The following is an 18,055-nucleotide window of genomic DNA, read 5'->3' as shown; positions in this document are numbered from 1 at the left end:
GTAAAAAAGAGAAAAAGAGACACATATTAACTGCTGAAACGTATCGCATGGACAATGTACATAAATAGACTATCTGTACACTTCATCGGTAACTCATACACTCGATACTTTTTGACAATGTATTTAGATACTTCTTACATTTTCGCTAGTCAACGGGTCGAGTGCAATCCTAAAGAGGCCGTCCCAGCACTCCGAACAATACGACTTTTTTGTGTATAAATTTGTATAACAGGATTACACAACTTGGCTGCTAATAGAAAACAAATCTACATTCATTCATAAGTGCTCAATTTCGCAATTCATATTGCTTTTTATATACATTGTCATTTATGCTATGAATGAGATTAAAGTGTTCATTTTTAAGGTAAATTATTGAACTTCATTAAGAACCAAAATTACTTTTAAACTTATATTTATCATCAATCAATAACGTATTATCAAACAGTTTATAATCTAATAGGTACATAAAAATATTTTATACGTATATTTCAATAATGAAAATGAAAATTATCAAAGTATAAACACCTTTACAAAATAATGAAATGATCTTCGGAGGAAAAATTTAACTGTTACTAAAATTTCAATTCAATAAGTAAAAAGACTTTTTCCATTGGAATATAATTCTTGAAAAGTTTGATGAAATTGTTTCAATAACAATAATACTCTACGAGCAGGTAAAGAATAAACGGCACAAGGGTATTTAGAAAGGTTTTCAGCATGAAATGAAACATTTTAAAAATCATTCACATGCTTTATAAATGTAAATAATGAAAAATATTGTAAAATTCTCTTAGACTGTGAAAAATTGTCAATAGAATCTTGCATTATCAAAAGAAATTTTATTCATTATTGTTGATTCTTAAATATTAAATTCTGTAAAATTATGTAAGTAATAATTTTCTGTAGTGCGTGATGGAATTGTATGATTATCCAGGTATAAATGAATTGATACAAAACTAATCTATAACTGGCCAGCAGCCCTGTGTGTGATATAATTCAAATACTATGAAATTGAAAAGGGTGAGAATTCGAGGAAAATTCAAACTCGACCTAATAAAATCAAGTATTACCGATAATAAAGAAAAAAAAGAAAAAAATCTATTTTTAAAATGAGTTTCTATTTATAATTTGTTGCTGAAATATTCTAAATGTTATTCATTTTATTCATTTACTGTTACTGATATTAATCAATCAATTTTTAATGTTTATAAATGAAATTTATTAGTGGAAGAAGAATGGAAATTTCACAAAATATTGTCATATGTTTTTCATTTTGTTTGTGTACATTGAAATATGTCAAAGTTCCTCAATAAAAAAAAGCCTAAAATTTACATTTCGTCGTCGATATAACGTAAAAGATAAAAGAAAAACCAAAACAATTATTAAAAACTGAACCTAAAGCTGATTGTTGCAATTTATTATTTTAGTATCAATTATACATAATTTTATAATATACATTATAAGGATACATGATTGTTTAAATTAACAAAAATTTCGCAAAAAAATTTGTTGACGTACAACGCGTCACAGGTACAATTAATGTAGTTAACAAATATTTTTTGAGATACATTTTCATCTGCTCTCTTTCAAACATATAATGTCACTTGTGCACAATTTATTCAGTCACATAGTCATTTGAAGTTTAACCAACTACACACAATCATTTTACATTTAGTTTAATTCGTTCATATTACAACCTTAAAACAATATTCAACATTTCCACTCATTGCTCCAGATACTTAATTTTATATGATTGATATTTGCTGAACGTTTTTATTTCATTTTAACCTCATCATTGTAATCGATGTATCGATCGATTTTAATAACTTTTACTAGACATCTACAAGATGTGAATGTAATTGCTTTTAATGTACATTATTTAAAAAAAGAAACCTATAATTTTTAATTTTTATATAGAAACTAGAGTATTTTCTTCTACTTTTTAATTAGAAGAACTGATTCCCCAAATAGTTTTCCTTGTCAGTGTTCCAATGGATGGGTCCCACGCAATCTTTAAAAATAAAACAATTACATTAAAACTTGACATAAGAGGATAACAATTAAAATTACTGTTCAACTAAATTAATTTATAAGTACTTTTTACTGCCATACATTTACTGCACTAATTCAAAAGTATGACAAACAAAAACATTTAAATTTTATTTCATTCATTGATATTAATATTTTAGAGAATGAAAAAACCAGAGTTTCACTGCAATGAAACTTACTTAGAACACGGCACGCAAAATGTTCCAATATATATTTGGGTGTTATTTGCTGCTTTTTTGTATTCGTGCTGCCACTGGGCGACACTATTCCGTTCGTGATTAATGCCACCAGGCTCTTTGGAATTGCAATTTGAGCAAACTGCGCATTCTTGACAATGCCATCTTCCTGAGGGTACTCTTCTCAGACCAACGCAGTAAATGTGGAACCTAAAATGTATAATTTTTATTGAGTTTAGAAGTAACAATTATTTTCACGCAATATAAAATGGATTTTTTGAAATTTACCCTCTGTCACACATGTCACAAAAAAGCATTTTATCTTCATCTGCAGGATCGTGACACTGAGCACATGTCTTGCAGTCTGTACATTGCCATGGATATGTTCGGATATGGGGTACCATATCAAGGGTCAAATCCGTGCATGAGGGATGCACTGTAATTGAATTATTATAAATCAATTAAAAATATTGTAACAAAGTATTGGTTTGAGAATATGAAATAGAGACAAACCATGTTTACTGCACTTCCCACAAGCTATTAAAATTTCAGCCTGGTTTAATTTATTCAGATGGTTGGAACACATTTTGCATTTAATATCTGAATTAACATCGATTTCTCCCATTGTCGATTGGGATTCTGCTTCTTCTGAATCTGGTCCTTCATCACTTGATGAAGAGCTAGAAAATATTATTAAATAATTATCCAATTAGATCGGTTTTCATTTGAAGCTTGTTAATCTATATATTGTATTTGGGTAAGCGTAAATATATTGGATTATTATGGGCAACGACTAGATACCCTCACAAAAATAATCATAAAACACTTGCCTAGAATCACCAGATGTAGAATCACTATCGCTTTCACTTTGAGACCCATCGGACTGACTATCGAACTGTCTTTCGTTGGGTTTCATCGGTCCATACATTACTGTATTCAAAGGGAAGTATCTAAGTTCATTCGAATTATACTCTCTATAAAACTCTGCAAATTGTCCTGGTATGACAGAACAAGGATAATGATTTGTCGACCGTCTTTCTGGATCATATCTTACTGGTCTCTTCGGTTTGTGCACGGTAAAGGTTTGAAGATCGAGGCTTGAAGTTCGAGAATCAAGTCGTGATTTGTTCAGACGAGTGTTGAAATTAATTGCAGATTGCATGGCCATCTCAGCGAGATCAATTCGGTTGCGTTCGGCATTGGCAGCAGCTGCGAGCTCCTTTTGTTTTTTCGAATGTTCTTTGACTTGTTTTTCGCGTGTATATTTGCGATATTCTTCATACTGCTCAGGAAAATCGGTGCACATGATGTCCAAAACTTCGGAGCTTGAAACAGCTGTCAAACCTAATTAACAAATAAATTTTTTTTAGTTTTTTTTTTCGTTTTTGATATTTGGAAAAAAAGTATTATCTTCTTACCCATGTCGCACATCGACTCGCTAACAAGTCCATGTTCTCTAAGATAGTTTCTTTCTTCCATATCGACCATACGTCTCTTGAGATCGGGATATTTTCGTTTAAAGCTTTTAACACCAAGATATTGCGATATTTGCTCTTGAATCATGAAAGTTTCACCACGAACACCGCTTGGTTTTGTCTCATCGCGGCGCGGCCATTCGTATTCGGCTATTTTTTCAACGGTAAATGGCCCCTCATCTGGATCGAAATTGATTTCCATGCGGCGAGTTCTCTGTACTTTAATTTTTTCAGACTCAGTAGTAGCGGTGCTGCCTTGAGATTCATCGTTCACTAATGGTTCGGACATACCTGGTAAGCGAATGAGAAATACGTACTTTAAATTTTTCAAACAGAAAAGTATCATCATTACTATTTCATATAATTTCTTATTTTGTTTTTTGAAATAACATTAAGAGATAGAAATTTCCTTTGCAAGTAACATTTAATGGTAATATGCGGCATGTGCTGCTCAATATTTTCAAAGAAAACTCACCTGTTGTGGGAACGTTTCGAGCTGGTGTATGCGATCGGGAACCGCACTCTGCACTCATTCTAGTCTCCTCGTCCAACACAGCTGCAATAGGTTCACTTGGTCCACGTATAGCAGGTTCAGTGGGAGCGAGCCAATTCTCTTTACCGCAAGTAGATGTAGCCTCCTCAACGACAGCTTTTGATAATTTCATCGAATCCACTTCCATAGGTGTTATTTCAGTGGTAGCCACAGGTGTAGAAGGCGCTGTATCCAGGTCTTCTACTGTCTCGACGTTTTCTTTAGGTAATTGTTGAAAGTCGACTTGTGGAGGTGTAATTTTTAGCGTTGGTGTGGGTACTCTCGCTAAATTAATTATTTCCACCTCACGTAAATGCGGTGCCGTTCGTTCTACAGTGGGTTGATTAAGAGCACGGAACAACTCGGAAGCACTGTGTCGCGTGCCAGCGGAAGGATCTATTGGTAATTTTTTCAACGTTACAATTGGTTCTGTAGCTTCAATTTCTGGGTAATCAATTTCGATACGTGATCTCTTCGGGGCTGGAGGTTCGCTTTTTCGTTTACCTCGACCTGTAAATATCAGTCATTTATGAGTGAACAATAATATATTTATAAGTTTACACTATATGAAAAAGTGCAGCAACTCACCGCGTCCACGACCACCTCTTTTGGGAGGCGCGTAACTTTTTCGTTCCACTCGACACGTCCTTCTCGGTCTTTCACTATTATCTGCTGCAGCACCGGGTGTGCTTGGCGTTACAGATTGATCCAAATTCAAAGGATCTTGTAAATGCTCTGAGCCACCTGTTGCCACGGAAGCAATAGTGGCAGCGGCTGCGGGAAGTGGATTTCGTCTCGGGCGACCTCGCTTTTTCGGTATTTTAACTGGAGGCAAGTCCTCCATTATCATGACATCTTGACTCGAGCAAGATTCTTCGTTAACTAATACTAATTCTGGCTCAGCCTGATGTTCGATGATTTCACAGTCGGTATTCAAAGATTCTGTCGGTGCGTTCAAAGCACTCTTCAAGCGCTCGCTCATCGAGCTTTCCACTGAAGCATAAGCAGATACCGGTGTAATACTGATTTCCCTATTAAAAACATTCATTTGTTGTCGGCTTATGCTTCCACTCTTAGAGTCCAACATCAATTTTGGCTGTGGAACTGGAACTGGCTGAATAGTGAAGTCGGACGGAGGTTGCATTGGATTAAGGTCTAATTTCATTTTCTTCGATTCGATCGGGGAAATCGTAACTTCAGTGCGCTTGTAAGATAGTTCAGTCACTGGCCTATCTATTATTTGACTTGGTAATGCTTTAATCGTAACATCTTCCGAAATATCTGATGGATTGACAATGGTTGGATGGCCAGTTTTTGATAATTTTATCTTCATTTCTATATGAGCATCTTCTTTCGGTTTTTGTAGTACGTGCTCCTGCACGATAGACGGATCTCCTGTTTTCGAGAGTTTGATCTTCATGCCAAGATGTTCTTGCATTGTATCGTGAACTTTGGCTTTTTTGGAAATTTCAGTTAACGGCTGCTCTTCCGTTTCGTTTGAAATTATCGATGCGTTTCCGTCCTTTGTTTTAGATAGTTTTATTTTGACCGAACCCATTGGTGACGAGGTTCGTTCCATTTCTGTTGTTTTAGAAATGTCATCCAATACGACTGAGGCATCTCCAGTTTTTGATAATTTTATCTTCATACCAATTGGCGACTCTGTGCGCGTCTCTTCTGCAGATCTTTCCTTTTGTTCGTCTGACTGTACAATGGACGCATCGCCAGATTTAGACAGTTTTATCTTCATACCGATCGAAGGAGAGTCTTGTTTTTTCAGTACCAATGATTCCTATTATTAAAATATACTCAACATTAAAAAAAAGTATTTAAAAAAATTAGTACAAAATGAAAAAATCCAAACTAACCGTGTAGGTCTGAGATGCATCTTTTGTAGAGGAAGTATCCGGTTGAACTATTGATGCATCGCCACTTTTTGACAGTTTGATCTTCATACCAATCGATGTTTCGGGCTTCAGTACGTCGTCATCGGGACAAAGTTTACGTTTACTTCCAGTAGATGGACTGTCTGTGTGCCAGTCCTCCATGCCAGAAGTTTCGTTACTTTGAATAATTGAAGGATGACCACCTCTAGATAATTTTAATTTAATCTTTCCAAGTTTTTGATCCTCAGGTGCTGGTGAGTTCGTTGCCGAACGAATTTTGGGGCTCATGGGCGATCGCGGCTCTGAACAATCTGTTATCGCCGATTTGGCAATTTTCAAAATAATACGAGGAGATCCTACGTTTTCGTACTGGAGTTGCTGTTGCTTGTCACCGCTGTGTTTTTCCGGCAGTTCTCCTGGTTCTGGGGTTTGCTTTCGGGACTCGATAACTCCGTTGGTACTAGATGAAGAAGATTCAGAAGTCTCGTCGCTACTAGCTTGTTGCTCATCTTCTGGTGCTGAAGATGCAGCAGATTCGGAGGATAATTTCGAATCAGCAGCTGAGAAAGCCTGTACAGACAATTGATCAACGATTAATAAAACTTTCATAGTTATTTTTACTTTTAATGTAAAATTAAATTCTTGAATGCAGATATAAATGCCTAATATAACTTTTATGTGAAATGGTTAAAACAAAATTATTAAAATAAGTGATAAATAAAATGGTAGAGTACTGTCATACAAAAAAAACATGAAACCTCTATGTCAGAAATTATAATGATTATTGGCAATTAGTTATAAAACATAAATTTACCTTTGAAACATCTTCATCTGAAACTACTATTGTTGAATCTTGCTGAGTTTGTAAAGGACTTTTATTTGATACTTCTGAGCTTTCTAAAAATTTTTTCTCTTGAATGGAGCTCGGAAACTTTCCCTCTAAACACTTTTCTTCTTTTAATTCGTTTTCCTCCTCGGTGGGATTTAAAGCAGCTTCATCCATATTAATATTTTTGTTTTCCTCATCTGCTTTTTCAAATTGTTCCCTAAGCTCCAGTTTTATTTCATGTTCTCTTTCCAATTTGGCAGCCTCTGAGATTATTTCTGCTTCCGAAGTGTCAATCGAATTTGAAATAATTTCGTTTGTTGTTGTATCCATATCTTCTATGTTTACATTTTCATCAGATACTTTAATATCAACAAATGAACTCTCTACGGAATGATCAATTTTAAACATATCATTTGTCTTCAAGTTTTGTTCTACTGATTCTTGCAAACAATCAACGGCAGATTCTAATTCTGATACTTTTTCTACGTTAGACATTGTACTTTCAAACTGATCCGACATTTCAATTTCATCATTATTCACAGGATCTGAATTTTCTTGGCTCTTTTCATCCATTTCGATAACAGGGTCATTACTCATTTCTACTGCATCATTTGGAACACAACGATCATACAATTCATTAATAGATTCATCATTTTCCATTGGCGGTGACTGACTAGATTCCTCAAATACAATAGATATTCCATCTCTATTTACAGACTCAATTTCTGTATTTTTCAAATTTTCTTCTGCAGATGTTAAATTACTTGGCTGAATACTAGAATCTGAGGAGTTTTCAGAATTTTCATCAAGAGTTTTTGCTTTATCGAAACTATCACTTGTTTCACTTGTAACTTCTTTGGTTTTTGATAAACTGTCTGGTTCCGAATCAATATTTTTTTCTGAATAACTCAATGAATTTGAGGCTAATTGTTCATGTCCTACAATATCATCAAGTTTTTGATTGTAATCAAAATTTTGACTCAAGTCTGTTTCCATTTCAACAGGATTTTCTAAAACAACACTTGAACTATCACTTTTTAACAAGCCACTCGATGAATTATCATATGACATTACTTCTTCTGGTATAGATGATCGTGCAATAGGTGAACTGTATTCTTCTGGTTCTAAAGATAAATTAACTTCAACTACATTTTTCGCTTCATCTTCGTTCTCAGAAGACTCTAAGTTTCCTAAACTTGCCAGCATATTATTTGGATGATGGTTTTCTACTTCAGATTGTTTAATATCTTGTTCAGCTTCTTCCATATCTTTGGTTTCAGCTTCTTCAGAACTTTCGAGCATAGATGAGCCTGCATTTTCATCAGCTGATTCTTCTTCTGCAGTTTTAAAACTATCATCATCTTTATTTTGTTCTGCTGGTATTGGTTCATCTAATATAGCAGCACAATTATCGGTTTTCAAATCTTTAGCATTATTGATGATCTCATCAACTTTTATTTCTACAGATTCAGCATGAACGTTTTCTGATTCATTGTTTTGCTGTTTTTCTTTGGAACTATTGGCATTCAAATTTTTTTCATTTTCATCAGATTCTTTAGACACTTTAACCAATGTTGAATTTGATTCTATAACATCGGATGTTGATTCTTGGGGAAATTCCTCAAGATTTTGATCAAAAATATCTTCTTCATCTATTGAAGCAGCAGGTGTTTTTATAGTTTCTTTTAACTCATTATCAATACTCTTGCCTATCGGATTATGAATATTTTTCTCGTTATTTTTTAAGATATGATCAGTGCTATCCGTAATCAAATTTACATTCGGTTGATCGTGATTTTTTTGCATTTCTTCATGTTCATGAGACAATTCATTATTTGTGATTTCATTATTTTCTTCTACTACAGGATCTTTTGTTATTGCTGTCTCAAAGTCTACTTGTCTATAAACTTCAGGAGATTGAGGTTCTGTCTGTTTATCGGAACTAAAATCAGCAAAATTTCTTTTTGTAATATCTTCATTGCTTTTTACAGGTTTAGAAATTTCTGGGGTCTCATCCGAATTAGATTCTGAAGAATCATGCGAATCTTGAGAACAATATGCTTCACTTAACATGGCTAAACTACTATGTACAGTTTTAGTTTTATTTTCATGACTACTACTTAATTCATTGGACAGTTCAGATGATTTTACAGACATATTGAACTGATGAGTTTTATCACTACTTTCCAATTCCCTGTTTTGAGGGAAATTTGATTCATCTTCAAGTTTATCCATTGCTGCAGAATTATCTAATTTTTTAAAATCATCTTTAGGGGGTGAATTTTGTAAGTCACTTTTTCTAGTATCAACATGACTGCTTGTGTTTGTAATAATTTTGGATAAAGCATCTATTTCACTATCAAGGGTAGATTCCAAAGTACTTTTTGATGGCACTTCACCAGAATCCATTGCTCAAAGTAACTTTAAATCACCACAGAAAATAAAAATGCTTGTTATTTACTGTAGTTTTTATACTTTCAAAAAAGAAATTTGTAGAACACATTGGTTTACACGATGCAAAGTCACAATTACAGATGTAGGAATGAGCGTTTAGCATATGTATGGAACATTTTTTAAATAGTTGTAATGTTATTATGCACAATTGTAATTTATTTGTTTGGACTCACTTCCATAAAGGTCGGTGTACATAAAACATAACCAACAAGATATCAACCGTTCACCTCACGTATCATATTTTCGATAAAAATTAAAAGTTTACCAGTGAAAAAAATGACTTTTTTCAGTGCAAATGTATTAACAATCAATTAAATGAAAACGTTAGTTTGTCTTAATGAAACTATGCAGATGTCATATAAATATTTGTGAAATAACACTGGAACGGACGCCAACCGTTAATCGTTCCCCCCTGAAACTGACGACGTGCTTCTGGTTACAGTCAATATAGGCGCGCTCATGAACATCCAGTCAACTCTGTCTATAGGCTGTTTTCACAGTCGTCAGTGACGGTCAAAAATCGACCAGCTGATTTGACTGGAGGCCAAACAAAGCGACCGCCCGTATACTTTACATATTAAAGTTGGTTGGTAAAAGTGCTTATAATTAGTTTAACGCTCAGTAAAAAAATAAACAAAAAATATCTGGAGAAAGCGGAAATCCTTGTGTATCGAAATATCGAAGCGGTTTTTAGTTAAAGTCTTTAGATTGTAAATAAAAAAACATTGAAATTTCGGCTTTTTTGTCTGTTATATTGTCAATAAACTCTAATAAAATAGTTATTAAAAGTGGTTTTTTGGGTTGCAATACAAACCCTCAAGCGGAGAATTGTTTATTCTTTCAAATTACCAATGAAAAACTAAAAAACAATCGTAAGTTTTTTTTAGTTTAGACCGTCACTGACGACTGTGAAAACAGCCTATATGTTACATGCATATATATAAGTTCCAGTGTTGCGGCACTTGATTAAGCTGACTTTGAATTTGCCGATTATTTTTTTAGTATTAAATATAAGTACATATGATTTTTTTTCAGGGATAAAAGTTAGCTAGTTTGAAATTGTATTAAATTTTATTTATAAAAAAAATATTTTGTTTAAAACATTACAGAGTATTTTATAATTCTACTATATACAATAATAATACAATCAACTTTTTACTTGCGCTTATTCGCAAGTTGAGAATTTCTCTTTATTTTTTCAATCATACTATTGACTTCGCGATTTGTTTCACTTATTTGAGCCTTTTCTTTTACACCTTTGTTGTCTCCATTAGTCTGTAAAAAAACAAAATGATATTCAATATTAATATAATTTTGTTATTTATAGAAAATCAATGATTTTAATATCAAAATAAGAAATGAATGTGCTTACGTAATTTGTAGATTCATATGCTTTTTTCTTGAGTTTTTCTTGGATAATTGCTTCAGTACCCTTTGTTTTTCTATAGTGAGGATCAGTAGGATCAATATTATACATATGTGATGAGTATACATCAGCAAAACGAGGGTCATGAACATCAACAGTAAAACTGTCTTGGACTGCCTCAGCTTGTAAATCTTTCTTCTTTTTGCTAAGTCGCTTCTTTTTAGATTTTGATGCAGCTTCTGCTTCTTCAATTCTTTTCATATTGAAATGGTGCTTATCATCTGTTTCATCATCCATCATAATTAATTCCAATTCTGCCTGTTGCTTTTTCTTTTCTTCTTCTTCAGCAGAGTCAATATCTTGATCCTTAGACAACTTCTTTTTTTTAGTTGGAGGTTTTCTATTTTTGAATTCTTCTGCAAAATATGGATCATTCATATCTATATCAGATGGAATCGAATCATCACTATCAGATAAATCATTGTCCTCATTGTTACTGTTCTTCTTATTTCGTTTGGCTTTTCTCTTTTCTCTGCGTTTTTCTAAATATTTCTCAAATGGTGTTAATTCTACTTTTTCTTTCATTTTTTTCTCAACAAGTTTTTCAGCTTTTTCTTTAGTTCCTACTCCCCATGTGAATTCCAGTTGAACATCTTTTTTCTTTTTTTCTTCCTGTGCTTCTTCAATAGATTGCAATAGAGATTTGTATTTTTCTATAGTGTTTTTATTTCCTTGATCAGTATCTACTTTTTTCAACTGTTTTTGAACTTCATCTTCTGATTCATCATCGCTTGTTCCACTTGCAAGGTAAGCCTTTATATCATTTCTATCAATGTCATCTACTTTTCCAGAATTAAGTTTAGCACTTATTTCTTTTCGTTCTGGATTTGTTTCATCCCAAGTGCAGTCCACTTTGACTTGCTGCAATGCAGTATTGGTAAACAGTCTAGGTTGATATTGAGTTAGATCTGGTAACACAGTGCACACTTCTTTAGGTTCTTGATCAAATGTCATATCATTGGGAATAAACCTTAAATCTAGTTTAGTAGCTGAGGACTCATACTCAATTCCATCGCACTCGCTGTAAACTTTGCTGGCAGTTTCAACTGAATCAAAAACAATCACAGCATAATAGTACTTCAGCCTATTCAATTGATATTGTCTTAACTTTTCCATATGGTAGTGGGATCCTTCTTCATTTTCATTACTTACACCATTATCTTTGTCATGATTGGATTCAACAAGCTCTATGGGTCCTTTTACTTCTTCTTCTTGCATGCGCTTCAGTCCAAATTCAGATGGATAAATTGTTACACTATGAATAAAAGCACCAGTGGGTAGAAATGAATTGAAAAGTACCATTAGGTCTGAGGCTCTTATTCTATCCCAATCCAAGTTACAGGCAGCTAAACGAGCAGTACTTTCTTCAGTGGTTTCAGCATCTTTGTCCAACTCGCCCCATGCATGCTCAATACCATCATCGCTACTAATATTGTCTTCCTCGTCAGATTCATCATCCGATGAACTGCTTGACATAAGAACTCCTTCTCCTCTAGCATAATCAATAGTCAGATCTCTCAGTTTTTTCTTAGTTTGAGCATCCAATTTTTTATCATCTTTTTTTTTGGTAAACAATTGTTTTTCATTCTTCTGCTGTTCTTTTTTGTTTTCATCAGATTCATTGTCTGATTCACCGCTACTTTCTGTTTCACTTTCTTTAGATTTAAGATCACTTTTATCACTAGAAAGGTTTGACACATTGAATCTTTCATCAACATTGACTGTTGCTTGCTTCTTGTTTTTCTGTTTTGTTTTGTCTGCTTTCTTTTGTTTTTTTACCAACTTTTTGGTATCAGCAACTTCTGTTGTAGCAGTATCTTCTTGACCGGAGAACTCTTCATCGCTGGATAAATGGTAAAATTTTTTCAAATTGTCCGTCGATGATTGATGTAGTGGTCTACCTCTTTTATCAATAGAGGTTGTTGTAACGAATTTTTGGTCATATAACATTGGCCGGAACCTCTTATCAATTTTCACTTTTCTTTCACTTTTAGGAATTCGACGAAATTTAGGATCTTTTGGAATATGAGCAAAACGCTCATCTTTTGAAAAATCATCCATTTTTAGATGGTTGTTTTATTAATGTAAATGAATTGAGCTAAACAATACACCGATGTTACATGCACGAGTCGCGACAGCAGACACGCCAAGAGTGAATGAAAAAGCACATGGCACATAGGCTACTACTAGCTCTGTTATTCGTATGCCACTAGCTGCTAGGCTGTGCGGTGCTGCCATCTAAAAAATTGAGAGGCAAATTTAAAATGATTTTGAGTAGTGTTGTGGCGTTTGCTGCGGAGGCCAGGCGTTTTATATACTTAAATACTTGACTAGTACTTGAGACTAGATTACAATTTGCATCGATCTCGCCTTTAAAAAATTCTAAGAGTTAAATAATCGTCGTGTTGTTGCCAAATTAAGCCGTGCATCGGTGGTTTTATACGACTAGTGAGTTGCAAAATAGAGCTTATTTCAAGGCTAGACTCGTGCAGGTTTGTGCGAATTGAATGAATTCAATGCAATACACTCCCTTATTTTACTCATCTCTAAACATTGGCGATACAAAGAGGGCTTTCTGCTTGTGAAGAATGTGGGCATGTAGTTTGCACGATCGGTTTAATATATCTTTAAAAATTGCTCGAATAAAATATTTCGTTTATATTGAAGTTATATTTTCTTACAAGATTTGAAAATTGTTATTCAAACATGATAAACTTATGGTATGAAAAATAGTGTACATCGTTAAACAATGAATAGCCAAGGACACATACATTCGAGGGAATTATTTGCTCAGGATCGTCATTAATCATCAGGAGAGGAGAAGTTGGATTTGGAAAGCTCGAAAGCTTTGAAGCCGCAACGCATGAAAAGGACAAGCCATCAAAGAAATGTAACTAAAAAACAATTGCCGTTGTAAGTCGAGGTCGTGTTTGAAAGACTGCAGTAGTGAAAAGCTAGAGAAAAGTCAGTGATGGACAGATGCTTGCAAGCGGTATGGAGATGGGTGAAGCCGCTGGTGAACTGGCGACGCAGCTGGAGACGTCGCCGTCGACGGCAGCGCAGGAGCGACGGATCGCGGCACGCGTGCGAGTTCGAGCAGGGCTCCGAGAGCCAACTGGCGAGGTTACCGCCCAACGCGGCGCTCCGGTCGCGCCTCAAGCGCCGCCTGCAGAAGGTCCTGCTGGTGAGCTCGACGCACCCGTTCACCCGCTACTACCTGCGCAGCAAAGCCTCGATCGCCTTCGAGAAGCAGCGTCACGGCATATCCAGCAACTGGTGGGTCGTGCATCCCTGCAGCAAATTCAGGTACTTGTTGTTTTGTTTGTTCAAGTTTCAATTCTAGTTTCAATTTCTGAATTTTGAAAAGCAGATTCAGCTGGGACGTGGTCATGGCGCTGACGTACATCTACGCCTTCTTCACGATGCCGTACACGATATCGTTTCGCCGACTGGCCTCGAAATCGGTGCGATCGGCTTACCTCGGGCCCATCTACGTGTGCTGTCTGCTCGACGTCTTGCTCAACTTGGTCACGGGTTACTTGTCGCTCGACGGACCCAACGTCGTCATGGAGCCGGTGCACATAGTCAAGTAGGCCTAAAAAACCAGTTCAGGAACGCGTCTGATCATAAAGTTGACCGAGTAACTATCGTTGCGCCAGAAACTACGCCAAGGGATTCCTGCTGATCGACTTGGCGAGCTCGATGCCCTACGAGTGGTTGTACGAGGCCCGGCTGACGCTGCCCAGGCAAAGCATCCAGTGGCACCTGCTGCTGTTCGAGCTGGTGCCCCTGCTGAAGCTCTCGAGGCTGGTGACGCTGCGCATCTACGCCAAGGAGATCCTCGTGGTCGTCGGCGCCTCGAGGGCTCGCGAGTCCGTCATATGCTTGCTCGGCTTGACGGCCTTCATACTTCATTGGGCGGCTTGTTTCACTCACATGTTTCCCTTTTACTACGCCTACGTGTGGAACATCGACGTCCAAGTGAGTAGTCGAACGAGTTGCTATAGTTTATAAGCTAGAGAATGGGGAATTTCGAGCGCAGAAATCGACCAACTACATGTTTATGGCGGAGCTGTACGACAAGCCGGCCTGGCTGGTCTACCTGAAAAACTTGCACATGGGGGCTGGAAATCTCTGCGGCTACACCTACAGCGAGGTGCAGTTCGACCACCTGCCCGACAAGATCGTCAGGTGCATGCTGCTGTTGCTGGGCATGATTTACTTTCTATACGTGATCGTGATCGTGCTGCAGCTGAGCAGCTCGTCGACCGAGCCCGAGCACAAGTACCAGATGATCATGCGCGGCGTCAAGGAGTACACGAGGAACAAGCGACTGCCCGAGCAGCTCAAGAATCGCCTGCTGCACTTTTACGAGCATCGCTTTCAGGGCAGCTTATTCAAGGAGCACGCTATAACTTCGGCTCTCTCCAGTTAGTTCCTTCCTCCCTCTCTATTAAGAATAAAAGTTAATTCAGTTCGTTTGACAGAACACCTGAGGAACGAGGTGACGCAGCACAACAGCCGCAAGCTCATCGAGGCGACGTCGCTCTTCAACAACATACCGCGCAACCTGCTCAACAGCATGATCGGTTCGTTGTTCGAGCTTTGAATATAATAAGCTATATAATGGTAGCGAATTTTATGCACGTTTATAGGAGCCCTGAAGCAGATGATATTCCTGCGCAACGACGTCGTGTACAAGTGGGGCTCCGAGGCCAGCTGCATGTACTTCGTGGTGACGGGCTCGGTGGCCGTGCTGACCTTCAGCGGCGTCGAGGTCTGCCACATCCAAGACGGCGACTACTTCGGCGAGGTGGCTCTGCTCCTCTCGCCGGACAACAAGCGCAGCGTCACCGTCGTGGCCCTCGAGGTCTGCGAGGTGCTGCGGCTCGACGCGCGCGACTTCAACCGCCTGGTGCTGCCCAAGAGCGAGCTCTACAAGCGCCTGAGGAGCGTCGCCCTCGACAGGATCCGAGCCTTCCAAGAGGCCGAGCTCCGTAGTGCCAAAGAGCCGCCAGCTGCTTCTCCTTCTTGAGCTGCGGGCCCTTATCTGCCAATCGCGTCTCAATAAATCGTTGCGCATTATCTTATCGGCCGATCGAGCCCGCATCTTCGTCTTGTGCCAACAGATATGCGCTCTACTTCTCTTGTTATAAACCAATGTTACGAAACAATTGCCACTTTATTGTTAATACTGCTTCTATTGTAAGCTCGATCAAATACATATTTTTTCCATCTTCAACTCGTTCGTAATTGACTTTTGATTTTCCGTCCAACCGACGCAGCATGTTGAGTTGGCGCATTTGTCTCTGCTTACTGATCGTCTCCGCGGAAGGTAAGTTGTCTACGTTGCGCTCCCCATCGTGCTCCCAATTGTGCGCTTGTATCGATTGTTTTTAGCGAAAAAGGGATTCGGACCGATCGACCAAGAATGGGCCTACGTGCAAGTTCGTCCCAAGGCTCACATGTTCTGGTGGCTCTACCAAAGTAGCCCCGACAAGCCACTGGTCATTTGGATCCAAGGCGGGCCCGGCGTTTCCGGCACCGGTTTCGGCAATTTCGAGGAGATCGGCCCGTTGGATGCGCAGCTGCGCCCGAGAAATCACTCCTGGGTCAAAGATTACAATGTGCTTTTCATCGACAATCCCGTGGGCACTGGTTTCAGCTACGTCGAGGATCTCTCGCTTCTCGCCACCAACAATCGACAGATCGCCAAAGATCTTTTCACCTGCGTACGTTCGTTCTTTCAGACATTTACAAAGTTCGGCGAAACTCCAACTTATATACTGGCCGAGTCGTACGGAGGCAAAATGACCGTTGAGTTTGCAAACTTGTGGTATCGGGTGAGTCTGGCTGAATCGACGATCGAGTCTCATCTCTACTATAAACCTTCGTTCTTTTTAGGATCAAGTCAAAGGAAATATCAAGAGTAATTTGAAAGGCATCGGCTTGGTCGATTCACTGATTTCACCCGTAGACATGCACAAGTCCTTGGCCCCGTATTTGTTCAATTTTGTATAACTTCGGATAGTATATAACTTTTAAAAGTCATTGTAACTTAATTTTTTATGCGATCGACATTTTTTTTTACAAGGGAATGATCGACAGGGATGGCTACGAGGCCATCGATAATGCTGCCGATCGATTCGCTGATGCAATTCAACAGGCTCAGTGGTTGAACGCAACCAACATATCGATCGAGATCGAATACTTGATGCAAAAGTATACCTACTCGGTCGATCGGTTGTACATTTTGAAGAAAGTACAACCCAACTACTATCCACAACGTTAGATCAAATTTTCAATATTCTTCCATTCTCTTTAGATACGAATACTTTTTTTATCATTTTAGTGAGAAGTTTTTCAAATCTCTCGAGAGGATTGTATAGCAATGATTTAAAAAGAACCATGCAGAAAGTTCAAAGTACTTTAGGATTAAAATCAGTTTGGGGTAACCAGGAACCTTACGTTTTTAATGCTCTTTATCGTGATTGTCGTAAACCAGTGGTTCGACACGGTAATTATTCCCTCGACCTTTTTCATCATAAAAATTCATTTCTTTCAGTCGCATGTTTATTTATATTTTTAAAGTGGAAAAATTACTCAATGAAACTGATCTGAAGGTGTACATATTTAATGGACAATTAGATCTCATTATAAATACTCCTGGTACTTTAAGTTGGATCGAAAAACTTGATTGGAAAAATAGCAAAAACTGGTTAAATGCTCCTAGATATCCTTTAGTAATTGACAACGTTATCGAGGGTTACTCTAAGGCATATGGAAATTTGAAGTTTTTCTGGGTCGTTAGATCTGGTCATATGGTAATGCTTTTGTAAATATATTTTTTTTATAAAGAGTGCTAACAATGATTGCTTTTTGCAGATTCCTGCCGACAATCCAGTTGCAATGAACAAGATCTTAAGAGATTTAATACATGACGAATCATAAGTTTTTTTTATGTTCCGGTGTTGAATTGGAACTGGGCAAATTTTCCAACGAATAAAAAATTTACATCTACGCTTACGACATTAGTGGTAGCTTTATTTATTATTTTATAATCGTTCTAAAATCATAAAACTTTCTTAAAAACAAATACAAAATTAAATTACACTTTTTTCATCTTGTGTAAAATTTTTTGCGTCAAAAACGCACTTGTGTATATTGTGTGTACAATGCATGTATAATCCACATGTTCTCTCAATAATACGTCGAAGAAGGAATTCAA

General features: G+C 37.1%; 4 protein-coding genes across 5 annotated transcripts; 2 read left to right on the top strand and 2 right to left on the bottom strand.

Annotated features, from left to right (window-relative positions):
* Positions 1–1,382: 1,382 nt before the first annotated feature.
* LOC106658454 lies at positions 1,383–10,041 on the bottom strand. Of its 2 annotated transcripts, XM_014380446.2 has the most exons (10): positions 6,933–10,040; positions 6,101–6,688; positions 4,821–6,024; positions 4,176–4,742; positions 3,644–3,991; positions 3,056–3,569; positions 2,739–2,905; positions 2,514–2,661; positions 2,229–2,435; positions 1,383–2,011 (listed from the first exon to the last, which is right to left on the bottom strand). In XM_014380446.2, the coding sequence occupies exons 1-10, from the start codon at positions 9,354–9,356 to the stop codon at positions 1,981–1,983; spliced, it is 6,198 nt and encodes a 2,065-aa protein (XP_014235932.1). In that variant the 5' UTR covers positions 9,357–10,040; the 3' UTR covers positions 1,383–1,980. The 2 variants fall into 2 exon arrangements, with proteins under 2 accessions (XP_014235932.1, XP_014235933.1); XM_014380447.2 differs by lacking the exon at positions 1,383–2,011 and having other exon boundaries at positions 2,225–2,435; positions 6,933–10,041.
* A 322-nt stretch (positions 10,042–10,363) lies between these two features.
* Positions 10,364–12,989, bottom strand: LOC106658398 (ESF1 homolog). Its single transcript, XM_014380331.2, has 2 exons — positions 10,774–12,989; positions 10,364–10,676 (listed from the first exon to the last, which is right to left on the bottom strand). Exons 1-2 carry the CDS (start codon positions 12,886–12,888, stop codon positions 10,557–10,559), a joined length of 2,235 nt encoding a protein of 744 aa, XP_014235817.1. The 5' UTR covers positions 12,889–12,989; the 3' UTR covers positions 10,364–10,556.
* Positions 12,990–13,772: 783 nt separating this feature from the next.
* LOC106658297 (potassium/sodium hyperpolarization-activated cyclic nucleotide-gated channel 2-like) lies at positions 13,773–15,862 on the top strand. Its single transcript, XM_014380191.1, is given in 6 exon segments — positions 13,773–14,133; positions 14,198–14,416; positions 14,460–14,808; positions 14,870–15,257; positions 15,315–15,416; positions 15,483–15,862. Coding segments are annotated over 6 exon segments (1,773 nt in total). The 5' UTR covers positions 13,773–13,798.
* Positions 15,863–16,113: 251 nt separating this feature from the next.
* Positions 16,114–17,853, top strand: LOC106658296 (retinoid-inducible serine carboxypeptidase-like). The gene is made up of 7 exons (XM_014380190.1): positions 16,114–16,162; positions 16,228–16,670; positions 16,732–16,842; positions 16,922–17,114; positions 17,180–17,344; positions 17,419–17,651; positions 17,713–17,853. Exons 1-7 carry the CDS (start codon positions 16,114–16,116, stop codon positions 17,776–17,778), a joined length of 1,260 nt encoding a protein of 419 aa, XP_014235676.1. The 3' UTR covers positions 17,779–17,853.
* Positions 17,854–18,055: the final 202 nt, after the last annotated feature.

This window comes from Trichogramma pretiosum, unplaced genomic scaffold, assembly GCF_000599845.2.
Source record: "Trichogramma pretiosum strain Unisexual culture from Peru unplaced genomic scaffold, Tpre_2.0 scaffold70, whole genome shotgun sequence".
NCBI classification, from domain to species: domain Eukaryota; kingdom Metazoa; phylum Arthropoda; class Insecta; order Hymenoptera; family Trichogrammatidae; genus Trichogramma; species Trichogramma pretiosum.
Note: the sequence above shows the minus strand (reverse complement) of the source record. Positions and strands in the feature narration are given on the sequence as shown.